Raw genomic sequence first — 14,581 nt, 5'->3', positions numbered from 1 at the left:
GATTTAAAAATAACAATAGCAAATAAAAAGCATAATTTTATTTTCAATGTTGCTAGGTACCTTGTTCTATGTACCTCATTTATTATTTGCTAGATAGCTGTAGGCATACCAGCACCTCACTGAAGGAATGAACAGAAAATATGAAAACAGTGATTATCCTCTAAAATCCAAATTAAACAGGCTGTTGTCATTACTGCTTTTATGTCATTTCTCTATATTCTTCAGGTACCATCGTAGCCCAGACTACTGTTATTTGCTACAGCTCTGTAGTTAACAGCTCTAATGAGACGAGGAGGATTTAACTGTAATTTAAATGATCCCCTTGAAACTCGTGTGTATCCTGTGAGCGAGAACACACTGTGCTGTAGAACATACTCTACTGCAGGGCTTCTTCACCCACAGGACCACCTGGTCCAGCCTCACTTCAAGTCAGTGGAAAGGCTTCACTGCCTGTCAGGGGGCTTTGGATCAGGATGTGTGAAAGGAGGTCAGGCAGAGGGATAAACAGGAGATATCCTATTCCAGAGTGTTGCTGCACCACATGTGCACTAAATGGGGAGGGGTACTGGGAACCCCTTCTGCTTGAAAATCCTGTTTGAAGGAGTTTGGAGGATAGATGGCTGATAGACAGTGTAGGATCAGAAAGAGTCAGAAGACATAACCTCTTGATTTACTTTTCTTTTTCCATATACAAACAGTAGAAGCTAAAAAAGTCATCCATTTCTGTAAGTGCTTACAAGATACCAGTTAGATTTTACTTTTTTTCCTCTATCTCTCCTATTCTCTTTTTTTTTTTTAATTATACTAAGAGGCTACCTATTCCTTCAAAGTTTGAAAACTTTAAAAAGTGCAAGATTTCTCTAACTTCTCTATCCCTGGTTGCCCTTTCCCTTCTTTTCTTTCCAGAATGATTTGCTCCACCATAAGTGGGAGTTCTGATGATTCTGACTGAAACCACAAATTAATTGGGCAGATTTTATATTTCAATTTAACTAAAATATTTGTTTTGCAATTTTAAAGTAGTTTATGCAAAGGAAAATCTATGTATGTCTGGGAAGCTGGACAGGTGTCTTTGTATACCTGGAGTTTGTGAGTATCAGTGGAGTGAAAAGGAACTCCGTGCAGAATTTATCCAAAACTGGATTAGAATTTTTGATGTCCTGCCAAGACACTGGAAATTAATTTGCCAAGTTAAAAAATGAATTAATCACCTTCTAATTTGGTGTCAGAACAATTTCATTGTAGATGAAACCTGTGAGTATTCTCTTGTAAGTATATCCAGCACTACCCATCTTCGAAACAAGCACTGTCCATATTCTAGTTTTTGCTGTTCATAATGATTCTGACTCTGATGATCTCTCTTATGCAAAACATACTGAAATCTTTCTGGCTGTTTTAATTACTGCATATGTACCTGTACTGAAGGTCCCAATTTCCAATCCCACAGACAAGTTGGAGACTGAGAGAGAAGGGAGGCTGCATTAGTGTTTCACCTTTAGCAGCAGCTGCAAAAGCGTGAGACACTTGAACTGCTGTTGCCTGTACTCTGCCTGTTCTGTGAATAAATAGGTTGTCAATCTAGCACTTTAAACAAGCACTTTCTTCTTTTTTTAACCTTGCTTCTTGACATTTTCCATTAAGCATACTGTAATGGAAAAGATGAGGGGAATTGCTCTGCACAGCAGGAATAGCAACCTGTCTGCTTAGCACGAGGGGCCGTTCTCTGAGCTGTGACTGAGAGCTTCATACCACCGTGGGTTACTTAAGATAAGATGTTGATAGCCCTTCCCTCTGTGACTGCCTTACTCAGAGAACTCATAAGCCAGCACACTGCTGAGTGTGGGCTGCAGAGTGAAACTCTCCAAATCCCTTGAAGGCCATCAAAGCCCACGAGCCACGTGGAAATGCTGTGTGTGCAGAGGATGCTCACCAGTACTACTCCTTGTGCACATACACATGGAGGAAAATTTTAAAAGACATAGTCAGCACAATGCCTAAATTTAAACTTTATTTAGAAGAAAACTTGTGAATACTAGATCATAATGGAGCTCTGTTGACTAGTTGGTCTAGCAGACTGTAATGCTGTAGAGATACTTCCTTGAAGAGAGGCAAAACCAGAAATCCATATATACACATAAGCATGTATAGAGACATAACCATGCAAAATACCTAGTTAGTTGTCCATTACTTAAAGCTGTTTTGAAGTTAATTCATCATTAATTTAATAGATCTTTAAAAGAAGACATTATTCTCCAAGTACTTGTATCTTATTATTATGGTCTACCGCTGTTCATTCCCTTCCTTCTGATATTTATGTTATTCAAACAGTGTGTCTTTGGAAGGCTGTGGTTAAATAAGCTCTAGAGAGGTAGCATAGTGTTTCCTAGCAACATCATGTCTGTAGCAGTGGTGCTGCCTCCTCTCCTTACACTAAACGCAAAGTCATGTCCATTAATCCCCAGCTGCACTTAAAACTTTTCAGGGATTTTGCTAGCTCCCTACTGTTCATGTTTTCATCTTGCTCATATGCTGCAAGGCAAACTGCTTCAGTGGTTTAATTCTCTTCAGTGCCTCTGTGTAAAACCAACCGTGTGTGTGTATATTCACAATTACTGTTTGTTTTTCCTTTAAAACAAATAATTGGTCCTACACTGTGATGCCTCCCCTCAAACACTATCATTTTGGTCATTCAAACAACCTGACAAAATGAAAGAGATAAAATAAATGTCTTGAAAATCTATTACCTGTGCTGCAGAAGTAAGTGAAATTTCTTGCAGCTAAGATATGTGATGGCAAAGTAACCGTAAATTTAATTGAAAGGGGCACTATTTTTTTTAATATGCAACAACACTGAAATACAATTTACAGGACTTGTTTATATCTGATAGTTTTCTGTGTAACATGAACTGAATAGACTTGGACCTGTTGTGATAAGTGGTAAACTCCTGCAGAAGTCTGAAAACCAGTGTGGGGTCAGAGGAACTGCCCTCTGCCATCACCTGGTTACAGCCAAGGAGTCGGGAGGAGCAGGAAGAGAGAAACTCAGAGCTGTGGCTTTCTGAATAGGTTTGTAGAAACACACAGCAGCCCAAATTAGTGATTTTTGGAGGGCTTCAGCCTTTCAACACTAGCAGGAAAGCTGTGGTAGCTTGACCATTTCTTCTGTTCCCTGCTACCTGCAGAGGCCAAGGGGCACAAAGGTGACATCCTGTCATCTTAGTCTTTCTCCAGTGCTACACATCTGAGGCGGTGCTGTCAGGCAAAGAAAACATGTTTGTTTTCAGGCTGTTTCTTGCTGCTACCTTCCTCACTCACAATTGATGAGAAGAGTATCCACAGTCTGGTAGGGTGCCCATTAGTCCTTTTGTGCTCTTAAAATGCCTGGAGGAGTGGAATACTTAATAGTCACAACTTGGGGGCACAGTGTCAAATGTGAAGGACTAACCCAACCAGTCAGTGAGAGCTGAGGGAGCTGCAGTGGGTCCCTGCACGTCCTGATGCCAACAGTGACCCATCACTGCTGGTGGAGAGCTGTTCTGAGGTAAAATTTTCTGTCCAAAAGTGACAGCAATGCGATCCTTATTCCATGTTCTCCAGTGGTTGTAGAGATGGCAGGATCAGACTCTACTTTCAACTCAAACGAGAGCTTGTGAATGTTTGAGATCCAACACCTATTGTCAGTATGGCCACACAGTCTTCTGCTCAGAGTTGTGAAGAGGTGCTGTGAGAGACCTGCTGCAGGTCACTTAAATCTCTTCTGTCACCTCCACAGACAAATACACGTACTTGTGAGGATTGGTACTGATGGATTTAGTTGTATTTACCAAGGCTGCAGTTTGGTTTTCTTACCCTTCTTCATAATGAATATTAAGTAAGATACCAGTAGTGCCTCCTGAGACTCATTTAGTTCCATGAAAAAGCAGCTGAGGTATTCTATCACCTATGGACATTTGTTAGCAGCTTAGCTAATTAATATTTTTGTTCCTATTTCGGCTCTTGCTATACAATAAGTCATGTCATATCCATAATCAATTCAAAACATACATCTTTTGGGGGATATCTCCTCTAATGTGTTTTTCAGAAAGTGTGAAATGTTACATTCATAATATAAGTAAACTTAGTGTTAAATAAGTAGGTATCCTAAAACCACTGTCAGTGAAGGAAAATATTTTCAAAACTATTTATTTAAACTTTGTGTTTAGAGACAAAACTATTTATATAAACCTTGTGTTTAGAGACGCTCTGGAGAATGATTCAATTGACAGTGCAAAAGCCCTCTGAGCATTGACGAGCTTGTTGAAGAAGATGTTCCCCCTCCCTATGTGGAGACAGATCTTCTGTCAGCAGACTGTCAGCTCAAGGTCTGAACCTTCACAGGATTTTTAAGGCATGTATTAGAGCAGGTAGGGATTCTCCTGCCCTTTGGCTCGAGCTAGATCTCCATTTCTCAGAGGTGTCCCCTTTCTTCGCCGAGAGTGTTTGTCCCAGCAGCAGGACCTTTTTGTCTGCACAGTAACACTGCAGCGGGGTGGGTGTGCCCTGGGCTCACCTTCTGCGTTTGTCCTCCCAGATGGCTGCCCGGACCTGTGCAATGGCAACGGGAGGTGCACGCTGGGCCAGAACAGCTGGCAGTGCGTCTGCCAGAGCGGCTGGAGGGGGCCGGGATGCAGCGTCGCCATGGAAACCGCCTGTGCCGACAACAAGGATAACGAGGGAGGTGAGCAAAGCCTTTGGATTCCCAGCCCCGAAAGAGCAGAGGGTTGCACGCACCTGCTTCGGGAGTCGCTGCTGTCAGCGGTGGTGTTACATTTCTCTCGGAGCAGAGGAGAGGGAGGGAGCTGTGGCCGTGGGGGGGACGTGGGGACCCACGGGCGGGAGGCTCAGTCCCACCCCACACCCCATGGGTGGGGAGCATGGCCTGGCCCATCAGCACTGCTTACTGTGGCTCCTGGTGCCCCTGGGCTGCAGAAGAGCTCCCTGTGCCTGTGCACAGCAGAGCAGCTGACAGGGCAGGGTGTTCAGCAGTGTTTGTCCTGCCCTGTCTGTGCCAAGGGCGTGCTCTGCTGTGCCCAGCCCCTGTCAGTGCCTGGCACTTGCTGTCGCACTGCACAGTTCACGTGCCAGACTTAGAAGGGCTGAGCGAGGTGTGCTGAGCAGGGAGGTATGGTCTGACATCCCTCTTCCATTTTCCCTCCTCTTTATCAGGCCTATCCTATTAAATATGGAATATATCCTGTGTTTCCCTCCAAAGATGGCTTTAATCAAGTTTTGTAGAGCCTTCCATGGTGTATTAGGCCATGCTGTCCTCAAAGCAGATCTGAGAAGTTGTGCCATCTAAACAAGGTTGCTTAATTTGCTCCTTCATTTGAAGCACCTTTCAATACAATGTCCTTACTAAGTCACGTAAATTCTTTTTCGTGTGCTCCTGCTCTCTGTTAAAAACCAAACATCAGACACAACTTTCATCCTTGAGACTCCTTCACTTTTCTTTGGCCAATGATTAAACCAAAGAGCACATCTGTTGTTTGCTGCTTAATAAATATTTTATAACATTTAATGTTTTATAAATGTATTTCATAAAACTGCAAAGAAACATTTGGCTGCTTTGAATGGCTTCTTCTAGGGTAAAATTGTCATTAAGGTGACTGCTTTAATTTTATATAAGATTTCAGGGTTTAGAAATTGTTTGTAAGTCCCAAACTGAGAAACAGCGGGGTTTGGTTTTGATTACATGATATTAACCACATCTGAGTATCATCCACTAGTTTTAATATGAAAATCCTCTGTTAGTTCCTTGGTTTCACATGATCAGGGCTTATGGAAGTATTTTAGAAGTGCTAAAGCTGATTCAATTTCAGAGAACTAGAACTTGATTTATAGCTGTAACTGAATCGTAAAGAGCAGAATCTAACTGCCAAGTTACATTATTGGCATTTAAATATAAAAAAAAAAACCACTAAATTTGTCCTAATATACAGTGGGAGAAACTAAAAGGTGAACTGCTTAGATTTGCAGTTTTTACAGACTTTGAAGACTGTAAAGGACAATTTGAAAATGGAGGTATCATTACAATGTCCTCAAAGCAAGGAATGACTTTGGAAAACATTATTAGAAATCCTGGAATAAGAGGTTTATTTATCTATCCAGGACATTATTCTGCACTTGTATAATAGACAGGCAAACAGGGGGAAAAATGACCAATGAGACCATTTAGCTGTTCATCCTAAAGTAAAATTGCAGAATTCTAAAACTTGTTTCACAGAAGGCAAATAGTAGTTCACTGAAGGCAAAGAATACATAGACTATACCATACAATAGACATCTAATATTATGTATTACTAATTAATGCAAAATCCTATGTTCCATTACCATGCAAGGTGCGTGGTTTCTGGTTTACCCTAGTAAAGCACCTGAAAGAAAACAGATTGGTGAGGCTGAAGGCTGGAAAGATTTAGGGGAGAACTCTTCAGATGTTCTCAAGGCTTGCAGGTTGAAGTCATTTTTTTCCAGAGACTAGAGAGGTTATAGCTCATCACTTCTTGTGAGTGTAAATAGATTGAAAATTTATGCTTGTTCCAAGGTCCAGATAACCTGAGAAGTCCCTTTGACCCACACATTTTCACATGGGGATTTTATGATAAAGGCAGAAATGAATCCTCTTGTCTTTTGACCCTGAGCTCAGCACTTTATTTCAACAGTCATTCCTTCTCTCCTATAGTCTCATCCTTACTGTGTTTCTATAGAGTGCTTGTATGAGGGAGCTCAGGTGCTGTTCAACACCTGTTCAGCTGCTGTTCCTCCCCACACTTGCCAGGCATACCTGGAAAACCAAAGACACTTGGATTTTGCCACCCTGTGTGTTGTACTTGGCACAGGCTGAGTTACCCACAGGCTGTGGCACTGCAGTCTCTCTCGTGCCCTGGTGATTTTTGCTGTTGCAGCTTGCTTGATTATATTTTGAGTTTCAGACTTCTTTGAGACAGCATGGGGTCCTTTCCAATAGGCACTGTGAGGACAGAGCCATTGTCATCACCATCAGTTTATCAAACTGTCACAAGGGCTACAACAAAACTCAAATATAGCATTAATCACTTAATGCTTAATATTTCAGAGTGCAGTTCTGCCTTTGCCTGAGCTGTACTGCTCTTTATGTGTCTGGATCACCACACACCTGGCCAGGAATGTGTCCTGTGACCTGTGTGTTTGTAGGGGAGTGTGCAGGAATGGAGAGGCTGGAAGGGATGTGTGCTCTCTGCTTTGAACTGCACCTTTACGTTATTGTGACTGTGTATAGAAAGGAACAGATAAAATTAAATTTTCTCCTTAGACGAAGCTGCAAACTGTACTATGGGAATCAATGCTAAAGATCCAGCTGGTTACCAGAACCCCAAGTTTCACATAAAATGCAAGATTATCGGAAGTTAAAGAAATTACCTCTCCTTCCAGTCACTCTTTTCATTTGAAACTCAACTGAGTTTATTTGCAGCAAAATGTTGAACTCATTTGCTGCTCCATTAGCAACACTGCTCTGTTAACATAGGCAGGTAGTTCTGGGGTAGTACTGAAGATGCAAGCTGTTCTTTCAGAAGGCAGTAGAGTTGCTAAAAATACTTTTTTTTTCCCCTAAATGGGATCCTTCTTCGGACAGCTGAACCTCCTTCCTTTCTGTCCATCTATGTATATTGTTAAAGAGCAGTTCCTTCAGCATGTCAATGAAAGGAAACTATCATTTTCTTCCCCATGTGACAGCAAATTCAACATATTTTGGAGCTCTCTCCCTGTTCAGCCATTCCTATTGTAATTTGTATCTAACAATCAGATTCAAAGGCCTTGGGCCAAGTCTTCATTTCATGGATGTCAGGAAGAGCATTGCCACTGACTCCAGAGGGATTCCCATTTGTCCTGCTTTGTCTTATTATCTGCCACAATGCAAACTCCACACTGTAGTTCAAAAAGAGAAAAATGAAAGATTATACTTAATATTTTCTTTCTGTTTTAGTTTAATGCTCTTTAGTTGGTTTATTCCTATAAGGGGAAGATGTGTCTCCGTCTCGTTGAGACTTAAAAATCTTTATTTTAAATGAGATGTCAGTGTGGATTACTCACATAAATAAAACGTGATTCCAGAGCAGAGAGAAGAGAGGTGTCCAAAGCTGTTTTATCCCCCCAGGGCTGTTCAGGTGGAGCTGGGCATGACCTGAGGTAGCACTGGACCTGCATTTGTCCTCACCATCACAGGTCAAATAGAGATGAAGGCTTAACAAGGTCTTCATCCTGGAAGTGTTCAAGGCTGGGCTAGACAGGGTTTGGAGCAACCTGGTCTAGTGGAAGGTGTTCCTGCCCATGGCAGGGAGATGGAAAGAGATCGTCTTTAAGTTCCCTTCCAACCCAAACCATTCTGTGATTCTATAATTCATTATAAACCTGTTCATGGTTACTATGATGCTTTGCTGAAAAAACTTGAAAGTCTCTTATTTATCTGTTTATTTATTTATTTGTCTTCAAGGGGGAAGCCTGGCTGAAAAGGAGGGGGATTGTGACATTGACTCACTTCTAAGTTCTCTTTAAATTGGAAAGTGGTTTTTTTTTTTTCTGAACCATGTTTGGATTACACAATTTACTCACTGTGGCCACTTCTAAAGCCAATATCTCTCCTTAATCAGTCCCTCAGTAATCTAATCGTTATTAAGCATCTTTTGGAGGACTTAGAAACAGCTTTATTTTAAGACCTATAATTGTGCTTACAATATATAATCCCCCCAATAGACACATATAACCCATTTAATTCACTGTGGATTTATTTTAGGAAATTAAGGCATTACAGATGGTATTTTGAGGAATGGGACAGGATATGCTACTTTTTAAATTCCTGTTTCTTTTGACATGCTGCATAAGGAAATCTCTGCAGTGGCTCTTTGTACTCATCTTTTTGCAATAACTGTTTTATCATAATTTGCTTGTTCCTAAATTGAAAAATGTTTTAACTGGATTTCACCTTAGACCTTATAGTGCCTCCAAGTACATTAGACAATGTAATGCATAGCAAAACTCATATATCTTTTCTAAAGAATATTTTCCTTAGGTATTGGATGCAGCTCATACCCGTTATGGTTAAGGGGTCTTTGTTCTGAGCATCTTGGGGTAATTTGGGAGAGATATTTAAGAACTCTGGCCTCTGCAGAAGCAGCCCTGCCAGGAGCCTGTATTGCCCAGTGGGGTTGCTCTTTCTAGGCTTTTCTTTTCCTTCTTTCTCTCTCCTTTCACCTTTTGCATTTTTTAAAATTACTCATTTTTATACTTTTTTATTGGCAATACAGTTGTGTAATCTCAGAGAAAGAAAAACAGAAAATAACCAAAATTTTGCTAAATTGGTTTGTTTCAGATTTGATCAGGATGGAGAGGACAGGTGCAGGCAGGTTAAAAAAGACAAAAAAAAGAAAGAAATAAAAAAAAGGCTTAAATGCAATCACTGCTTATTATCACTTCCCAGATCACATTTCTCCTCAAAATGTAATTATCTGGACTAAAATTGGGAGGGGAAGGAAAGGAAGCAACCCACAGCAGTATAGAATACTAAGCTAAATAGAATGAGGAGTTTCTTATTTGTTATGCAAAGTGGAACATTCTTTTTAAAATACATTTTAATTTATTTTCCACTTGGCTTTCCAAAGAGGGATGTGCATCTCTCAGAAGGCAAATTTTGCCCTTCGGTTTGTTACTTTATAGCTGTAACCCCACCAAGAAGTACAGTTGGTGGTAATTCTGTTTGGCACAATACATTAAAGATAATGAATGAGAGAAAGTCAGCTATCTGCTCCAGTGTGAAATCTCTTCAATTCACGAGAAAAATACATTTCTAGAGAAGTTCACTGTCAGGACAGTGCACTTGACTGATTGAAAGGCTGTTTATTTGAGTTGTCTTAGAAAACTCATCTATGAAATTAGACAGAAGGAAAATAGAAGGATAAGAGAAGTGTCTTCCTGCAATAAACATTTAGAAAAAAATTGCTTTTAGAAAATTACAAATCCTTTGACTTGGTACTGCATCAGGCTCGTGACATTTAAGATAATACAAGTATTTCACAGCACAAAAGCAAATCATGTAATTTAGCTTGCCTCAACAAGCATTGCCTCAGCGGGGGTCTCTAATTCAGCACAGACAAAAGATTTTATGAAGTTCTCAATATAAATACCCAGAATACTCTTGGCGCCGAAAATACCTTCCCAGAGCCTGTACAATAGTCAGTTTTAGAGCATTAAATGCAATCAGGAGTTGAAATCTGCTGGAGGTGGGGGCCAGGGTGAGTCATGTGGGCTGGGGTATAAAATGTGTACCGAAACTAGACATTATGTAAGTTTGACAAGAGCTAATGAGTGTGCTCGTGTGTGATTCTGTTAAAACTTGGTGTCAGCCTCTAATCCCCTTTGCACACATTAGCCAGCTTATCCTGCCTCTACCCCTCACGGGATGTGTTCCCACAATAACGTGCTCTTACAACCCGTGGAGAGGCAAAAGCAAGAAATTAAGTGGCTGCAAATTCTGTGGTTTAAAAAGGCCCTGGTGTCCATGTGGGTATCTGTGCACGCTGGGCCTGAACAAATGTGGTTTTTCAAAGATTGTGTCTTGTCTTGGAGCTGTTTTGGGTCAGCTTCGCTCTGAGCAAGGTGGGGTTTGGAGCTGGAGCATCAATAATCCACTATACAGGGGTATAGTGGATTATATACATGATACAGGGGTGCTGAGAGACCCCCAAGCTCTCAGGGTGTAGCTGGAGCTACACCTGCAGTAGGTTCTTCCAGCTCAGGAAGGAGGGTTTTCCTGGCTGCCAGAGCTCTGGGCAGCACAGGGATCCTGAGTGGACAAGGCAAGTGGGGCTGGTGCTTGACCACTTTGATATTCCAGGGTGCTTTAAGGCATTACAGATGGTATTTTGAGGGATGGGAGAGGGTACATTACTTTTTAGGTTCCCATTTCTTTTGACGTATTGCATAAGGAAATCAGTACAGTCGCTCTTTAAAACCCATCTTTATACCCTCCTTGTGGAGTTTTTGGAGGCACACCCAGCATTACACAGAATCCAGGTTAATTCTACTTCACCAGAATTTGGGATTTATAATCCAGCTTTTCCTGAAAGGTAGCTTTGGTTACAAAAATACTCTGTTGTGCTTGCAGTTAGCTATAAAAGGCAGTGGTATAATGGAGAGACTTTCCAGTTTGGCTATTTGAGGAAACAGGGCTGAAACAGGAATAGAAACATTTTCTTTCTTATTAGCACCGGGAACTTCTGAGGAATTATTTTGAATGATATATGGCAATATAGCTGACAGGAATTAGATTAGGCTTGAAAAGTGTGAAAATTTGGGTTAAATATTAGATAAAACTTCCTGGTAATAAGATACACTGGGCTGTGGCATAGCCAGCCTGTGGAAGCAGTTCTGCATGCTATTTTAGAGCTCAATTAAAATATTTCTGTGTTGGCAGAGAGAAGGCCTACTCTTTTGATAATCTGATAGAGCATCTCTAATTCTTTCACCTTGGGTATATTAATACTGCACATAATTAAAATCGGATCATGATAAATTAACTAATTTGCCCTTAGAGTGATCAAAGACCCTTTTGCCCTCAGGGTTCGTAGTAGCTGCTGTTCCCCCCCACTCCTCCCCACCTCCATTTTAATCATCAGTCTGAAATGTTTATTGGAAAAAGAAAAATTTCCAGGAATTAGGCTCTGAAAGTCCCCGGCTCCTGCAGCTAGTGAAGTGTAAGGATGCCCTCTGCTGAGCACGGGCTCAGGAGTTTTGGGTTGGAAACAGAACTGTCCCCTGCTGGGTACAGAAAGCATTTTCTCGAGCAGCTGGATGTCAAGTCATAGTTCACTCATTCTAACCTGCATCGTGAATTGAACCTGAAGCACAACCTGCAAGTGTTTGGAGAAGTGTGTAAACTAAAGATAATTTACTCACAGGGGTTTAACAAAACCCCAATAGCTCAAGCATCAAGTTTCTGCAGAAAGGTGTAGCTCAGTTCTGGAATCCAGTTGCCTGGAAGTGGTGAGAAGTATATTCAGTGGTGAAGGAAAACTGATGCTGAGAGGTTCTAAATACATTAGCGGTAAAATATATCACTATTCCTACTGAGAGCTTTTCAGTCCTTGCAAGGATGGTCAAGAGGAACACAATAACAAAGCCCTCTCAAATATGGCATGCACAAGGAGGTTAGTCTGCTTACATGTAATGGTTTAAAGTTTTCTTTTTACTGTATAGCAAAGTCTGCCAAGAAGCCTGTGGAAAGTCAAGAAATGTGTGTATCCATCAGCAGAAGTGAAGTCTTCAAGAGGAATACTATGCCACTTGAATGGTTTCTGAAAAGATTTGGGAATTCAGAACCGTGAACAACAATGGAGAGTTAATCCTGTGCTGCCAGTTTAAATCAGATCAAAATTTCCTCTTTCCTTCTTCTCAGTTAAGGCCAAGTCAGGACTTCTTTCGGTCTCAAATTAGTGGAGGAGGTTCAATACCATCTTAACTCCCTCTCCAGTCTCTTCCCTTTAGCGTGCAGAGTTTCAGAGAGCTGCTACCTGCCACTTCAAACTCAGATATGTATGCCATGAAAGGCAGCAATATTTTGGGGAGGCAAGTGGTGAGGGCTTTGTCATTGAATTAACTGTATAAATAATTCAGCATACCTGAGGAAATCTGGAAGATGACAAGCTCTGAAACATATATCAAGAAACAAAGTACTGAATTCTAATTAAAATTCATGCTAATGGCAGAGTTTCTCTTACAGAAAGTACATTTTTTTCTAGCCCTTCTTTAAATCAACTAAGTCTAATGCAAATAAATGATTTTTAACAATTTACTTCATATGTAATGGTACAATATGGCTGGAAAAATGGGCTGATAGAAACCTCATGAAGTGCAAGGTCCTGCACATGAGGAGATACAATCCCAGGCACACATGTGTGCTGGGAAACACTTCTTTGTGCAGTGAGTGAGCACTGGAGAAGGTGCCCAGTGAGGTTGTGGAGTCTCCAACCTTGGAGATATTCAAAAGCTGTCTGAGCATGGACCTGGGCAATTGGCTTCTGGTAGCCTTGCTTGAGCAAATTGGAATTGGACCAAATGACCTCCAGAGGTCCTTGCCAACCTCAGTCATTCTGTGATAATAGTCTGGATAGCAAATTAGATGAACATGAACTAAAAATTGATATTTGCTGAGCAACTGATACTTTCATGCATAGAGTCAGAGATGTGAGAGCAGCAAAGTCAATAATAGCAGCAACTGTGAATGTGACCAGCACAGTGGTGTATAAGCCTTTGACAGTGGTGTATAAGCCTTTGATACCAAGCAGCAGTGCCCAGGGTCTGGCTGGGTGTGCTGAACACACCCAGAACTCAGTGCTGCTGTTGCAACAAGCTGGATCAACTAGTTCACATGAGGTAAAAATATCCTGACACCTGACTCCAGCCATCTGGAAATAAATTAGTGCAGGGAATATAGCCATATATTATAAGTAATAATGCTCCAAACAAGAGAATTGTGTATATTTGTTATGCTCTGTGCCTGTCTTTTCTAAATATTGTTGCAACCATCTGAAAGTCTCCGGGTCTGAATTCACATAACTGCACTGAAACCTTCTTACATGAGAGGCATCACAGGCAGGTTTCTCCCTGGTGTTGAATGGAGATGTTTCCAACCTCCCAGGTCCTGAACTGGCAATTCAGAGCAGTTTGATTGCCTGCTTGATTGTTTGTGAGATAACGGTGAGATTGGCAGTGGCAGGGTAATTTACTGGAGATTGCAATGTCAGGCGATATCCAGGGGGCTCGTGAGCATAAAGATGTGATTCTCATGACTGACAGGAGGCTGGGAGATTGATATGCCCATTCAAAGTTCGTGGTGTCATCAGAAGGGTTTGGTTACAGCATCCCATAATCTGCTGCATGATGAGGTCGTCGCAGGCGTAACTTGTGCTCACCTCTAATAACAGGTACGGCAAAAATGCGAGGCAGCTTCAGCGTGTAAATGTGAAATTTATATCCTGTGTTTTGCCTCTGTTATTTCTGGTGTGTTGATAGGATTTTTTTTAGCCTGGTGGTCGTCTGAGTAAAAGAACTGAGTGGACTAAACAGTGGGCAGCTCTAAGTTTATAGTTGTAGGGTTCTCACAAACTGAAAAGGAAATGCAGGATACTGAGAAAAAGTTCTCAGAGCTTAATAGGAAAAGTGCCTTGAGTTACACCCTGAAGCTCATGATGTCCTTAGAATGATTATATAAAGTGGGTGGAAAATGGACTGCAGCAAAACAGAAAATTCCTACGGCCACGTTGGAAAGGATCTCAAGATAAATGGAGCTCTTAATGTGAATAGGCGGCTGACCTTAAAGCAACATACAGCTCTCACAACAAGGTACTTTGTCTGACTTAAATGTCTTTGGAGGCCTGACTGAAACATTGCCAGTATACCTGGGCAATTTTGGTTTTAAATCAGAAACAGTCATTTTAGGCACACACAGTGGGTTGGAAATACAAGGCTAATTGTAAAATAAGAAAGTTTTTTATAGTTGGGTTGTTTTTTTTTC

At 41.2% G+C, this 14,581-nt stretch overlaps 1 protein-coding gene across 13 annotated transcripts in view; it reads left to right on the top strand.

Moving 5' to 3' along the window:
- TENM2 (teneurin transmembrane protein 2) overlaps positions 1–14,581 on the top strand; it is a 625,985-nt gene that overhangs the window by 567,380 nt on the left and 44,024 nt on the right. For all 13 annotated transcript variants that reach the window (XM_027643089.1, XM_027643088.1, XM_027643087.1 and 10 more), the window contains one exon: positions 4,571–4,717. In XM_027643089.1, the coding sequence (XP_027498890.1) occupies positions 4,571–4,717 (147 nt within the window). The remainder of the gene's footprint in view (positions 1–4,570; positions 4,718–14,581) is intronic.

The sequence above is a fragment of the Corapipo altera genome, unplaced genomic scaffold (assembly GCF_003945725.1).
Source record: "Corapipo altera isolate COAL_440 unplaced genomic scaffold, ASM394572v1 75, whole genome shotgun sequence".
Classification (NCBI taxonomy): domain Eukaryota; kingdom Metazoa; phylum Chordata; class Aves; order Passeriformes; family Pipridae; genus Corapipo; species Corapipo altera.
This window is presented reverse-complemented; position numbering and strand designations above follow the sequence as displayed.